The sequence below is a fragment of the Anoplophora glabripennis genome, unplaced genomic scaffold (assembly GCF_000390285.2).
Source record: "Anoplophora glabripennis isolate ALB-LARVAE unplaced genomic scaffold, Agla_2.0 scaffold10, whole genome shotgun sequence".
NCBI lineage: Eukaryota > Metazoa > Arthropoda > Insecta > Coleoptera > Cerambycidae > Anoplophora > Anoplophora glabripennis.
In genome coordinates, this window is record NW_019416481.1 from 1,057,404 (window position 1) to 1,062,479 (window position 5,076).

Genomic DNA, 5,076 nt, shown 5'->3' on the forward strand with positions numbered 1-5,076 from the left:
ATTAAATTTGATGGGTCGTTTGTTTTAAGTAAAGGGACAACTTTCTTTCTTGAACAACATTTATTTATTATAAACATGTACATAATAATATATTTAGTTTTGCAATTACAAATCTATTACAGTTAATTGTTTGCATCTATGTATAACGTCATTAATTAACATAAATAAATTTTGAAAATAATTTGTATTTATTTTACTAACGTGGAAAGAAGATGTCTGCAAAAGCAACTGTAGTGCTTTAGTAAATTACTTTTAACATTTGAAATACCTATATTAAAATGACATATTTAAAATAACGAATTATGTTATGCGCTACAAAGCTCAGTCCATTCATCGGGGGTAATAGTGCGATTGCTCAAAATACTCTTAAAATCCCGCAAATCGCAGTTAAACCCACAGCCGGACAAAGTAATGGGTTCGGGTTCAGCGCCAGAAACTTTGATGTAGTAGATGTTAATATAATTCATCCTCCTTGTTTGTCGCAACTCAAAATAAATGGTACTAGCAAAACCTGGGACGGCAGATGGGTACGCTCCCAAAGTATTTAAAATGCACGCTAGATTGATATCATGACCACTGTACTGCAAATATGGTGGATCTGTAGAATTTGCCAAAATCCCTTCGAAGTGCTCTATGAGCGCGTTGATGAACGGTCCAGTGGCTAAATAAAACAAAAAATAATTAAAACCACGATACTCGAAAATACTTGGTATAACTTACTGAAAATCTTTAGTTCTTCAGTGTAACTGCTTGCCAAATACAGAGACGATACCAGACTCGTGAGTGGTTCCGGAAAAACGGACTGGGTCCATTCGGGTAAGGTGTAACCTCGAAGATATTCAATTTGCAAGGAGTCCCATATCATTACAATGTCACTGAGACTAGTGATGTTGCTTCCTGTGTGCTCACTTAGATATGCCATAAGTTCTTGGTTCTCCTCCGAAAGACTCACGAAGTATTCGTCAGTGGTGGACAGTTGCGAGATAGCCGTGTTGTAAGCGTCGCAGTTGGAATAATCACTCAATACAGCTTCGGTGACTGGAAAGACTGGGATCGGTTGCCATTGAAGACCTTGTTTCCACACTTGGTAACCAACCGGTGGGAAAAGTCCTGCAAGGTTGGATGCCGCTGACATGAAGGTTCGATCCTTGTTTGTTGTTTGGACACGGAAAAACTCATTGGAATAGTATTTCGGTATAAAGTTTCTATATCTCGAGCGTGTGTACTGTCCCAGCTTGTAATGTTGCAACTTACCAGTCTGAAGAAAAAGATTATTGTATAGAAAGTGACAAAAGAGGAAGAGAATTGATGATGATGATTAGATGATTTCGTAGAATGGTAGTTACCAAACTGTGAAGATGGACAAAAAATGTAAATTAAAATTTTTGCTCTGTTTCCGAATTATTAGACATCAAAGATTCTATAAAAGTAGCCATGAAATAATAATAATAATATCTCTACTCCTCATTCTAATTACGATAATTAGCCCATAAGTCGGAGACTTGCGCGGGAGAGGAGGCGGCATATTATTATTAGGCAGGCCGCTTTTGCGCCCAGGAACGACTTATGTTGGTAGGCCCTAACCACCATTCAGTGCATGAATGAGGGAAACCTGGAAAACCTCATTAATTAGGGGGGTGGTCAAATGCCAACCGGTGTCAATCTCTCACATTGACCCAAGCCAACATTCTTCCACCCTACCATAACCGCACAGAGGGTGCCAATTCTCCGTTCAAGCATAGCTAAACTACGGTGTCCCGGCAGCGGGAATCGAACCCGGGCAGAAATTTGCAAACGATTAAAGGACTGACGCCTTAACCCGTGCGGCTATCGACCGAAATAAATTATAAATTAAAGTATGTTATGAGTGTGGTGACAAAATAAAATACTAACAAGAATGTTCAACTAAATGTTTTGTTAAAATGCAATTGTTTCATAACTTAGTGCCATAAATGGAGAAACGCAGTACTGATAATTTTACAATAACTTATTATGATCATCATAATTGATTTATAAAAATGGTTGTACTATAAAAAACAATATACCTATAATAAAACAATTATAATCACTGCTCAATAATACCACTATCAGCGCAGATGTAAATTGGCGGCGAAAAATAAGGGAATCGTATATTAATTGGATTTTTTATCTATCTTGAATGCATTTACAGACTGAGATGTATTTTTTTTTCAGTGTACTTACGTTAGTTAGCTGTCCAAACCCAGTATTCCAATAACTGGCGTCTTGATATGGATCAGTTGGGAAGAACACAATTGGACTTCTCTCACCATGTCTATAAACCTTTAGAAATCGTCTATTTTATAACATGAAATGAATAGGACGGACTATGATAGCAAATTAAACTAGATATAAGTTTTTTCTAGTCAAATGTTAGTATGGTAATTGTTAAAATACCCCATTCAAAGGGGAATAGAATATAGATTTTCGAAATCACCTTTATTCAAACAGAAACTTCTTATTTGTCACCTATCAGTTTTTACTTATTTGAATGCAAATATGTAAGAAAGTTATATTTTTTTCATACGTACGCCTGTGGCCTTCTAAATTACGTTTTATAATACAAAATGTCTTTAAAAAATATATTTGGCGTATCGTAAAACGGAGTTACTTGATAAAAGTTTCAAATTCACACAACCATATCTCAGAAAATTTTCGACAAATATGAATCGTAATTATATCAAAAGTTGAGTCCCTTTTTGGACTTTAAGGTCACAAGGTCACACTGTAGATCGGGGTGAATTGATATGACCAAGGTAATTAGATACATGTACCAATTTCAAACCTAATGCAGTTGACTGATACAAAATATACTGTTTTTAAATGAACATCATTATGAAGAATGTAGATAAAGATTTTTAAAGAAAAACCATCGTTTTATGCGAAATTAAATATATTTTCTTTGGCAAACATTTAAAAGAATAACAATTCTTATACAGGGGGATTCATAAACGGTGACCAAAAATTAAACCTCGCGTTCTTTGGTGAATTTTAACGGAGGTCTTTCGTATAAAGTTTTTATCTAGGACGCTTCGTTAAAAAGATACCGGGTGTTAAACAAAAAAATATTTTTAATTTTAAATACCTGTACAGATTGTCCAAAATCTGAGGCCTTTTCTTAAAATTTAGATGCTCCAGTGGCGGAGAGACAGGGTACCGGTAGCCCATTTTTCTCAATAAAATAGTACGCCACTGCTTTACGGTAACAATCATGATATTTTCGGATTCGTCTTTTCATTTTCTACAAATTACTACTCTGTTATGTTTTTCGGAAGAAGTTTATGAAGAAAATTGACTCACCTGTATCAAAGACAATAACTCCCCTTTTCTACCTGGTAAGGCAGAGGAAAGGAGTATCGTTGAGAAAACAAGGAAAATCTTGACTATCATGGTCTGAGGGTGTCCTCTACAGTGTTAGATTTGCGCTTTAAATAGTTATAATATTGGCGCGAAAATGTAGATAGTTTTAATGTTATTTTGACAATTAGCAAATCAATCATTAAATCAATAAAATTTATTTATTATAGAAAAGTCTGTTGTAATCTCGATAGACGCTTTATTTCCAGTTCTGGTTTAACAAATGGTTATAAATGTATCTAAGTCTAAGATATCATTAATTAATAAATTATTATCGTAAATAAACTTCGTAGATACAGTATAATTCTTCTGTAAGCTTTTTATATCCGGTTTAACTTGACTCATAATATTTTAAAAGGACTTAAGGGACTTAGATACATAAATTCAAATAAATGTATAGGTAAGTTCTATCTATTATGCTTTTGTACAAGTCGCTGCTTCAATATCGGCTTAGGAGGTGTTTATGCTACAACCTACATGACTGTAGCATAAACACCTCCATAAAATTATCTGTGAATGAGGGATTTTTTAATAATATGCTATAACTTTCAGACTAAATAAGAAGGAATCAGGTATTTTATCAGAAAGTATATTGTGTATTGAAAAATCGAGTTTCACTATGTCTGATTTTGTTGAATAAAGAATTTGCGTTAAATTTTGTTTGCGGAATAAATATTCTGCCGCGGAAACGTTGAGGATTTTACAGAAGTCCTTTAGTTATATCGCAAAAAAATGTTTACAAGTGGTCAAACTCTTTTGCATCATGATAATGTACCGGCTCATACAACATAAATATTTCGAGACTATTTCAACTCATATCGTTCTGCACCATCGTATTCACTTGATTTAGCACCGAGTGACTTCTGGCTATTCCCTAAACTCAAAAGACCACTCCGTGGACACCTTTCGACTCGATCGAGGAAATAAAAGCAAAATCGACGAAAGCATTGAATGTCATACCGGAAAAGACTTTTCAGACTGATGATGCCTGCAGTAGCCGCATTAGTTTTTTCTAAAATTTCAGATGGAATTTCCACATTTTCCATTTTTTTAGTCTTGGTTTTAGGATTTCAACGCGATTTCAACTCAAAAAATATTGTTTGTTTACTGACAACCCTTGGTTACAGAGACAATTTAGAACTGTAACACACTAGTACCATAAATAACTATAAATTAAGGTACATGATTGTCTATGAATAGCTTAAACTACTTTTATTTTACATGCAAAGAAATACTCTTTATTACAATTTAGATTAGTATAGACAAATATTATTATTAGGTACTATTATTTAATACCATTAGGATATAAAAGAATAATTTGATTAATTTCAGTGATAGGATGCATAATCATTTTTAAAATTTAGATGTTTATTTTTTGGTTCAAATAATATCTTCAGCAAGTGAGTTAGACATGTTTCAGATTAGTATTAGGGTACCTATACGTAAACTAAGTTCAATGCATATAAAAAAATAGTTAATCTGGTGATACATGTATCTATATTGCTTTTATTGTCGCTTTGAGATTAAGGAGGATAATTTTTTAATGTACTGGGTGTTCGCTAAAGAATGGACCAAACTTTGCCACTAGGTTAAACGAGAAAGTTAGTGGGATTACAAATTTGTCGGTAGACACTTGGTTTCCAAAATACAGGGTCTTGAAGTTGAAAATAAACTTAATTTATTTTGGCAAGACAGTTAATA

General features: G+C 33.8%; 1 protein-coding gene across 1 annotated transcript; it reads right to left on the bottom strand.

Annotated features, from left to right (window-relative positions):
* Window positions 1-305: 305 nt before the first annotated feature.
* LOC108903512 (prostatic acid phosphatase-like) lies at window positions 306-3,408 on the bottom strand. The gene is made up of 4 exons (XM_018705732.2): window positions 3,319-3,408; window positions 2,203-2,301; window positions 721-1,258; window positions 306-661 (listed from the first exon to the last, which is right to left on the bottom strand). The coding sequence occupies exons 1-4, from the start codon at window positions 3,406-3,408 to the stop codon at window positions 306-308; spliced, it is 1,083 nt and encodes a 360-aa protein (XP_018561248.1).
* Window positions 3,409-5,076: the final 1,668 nt, after the last annotated feature.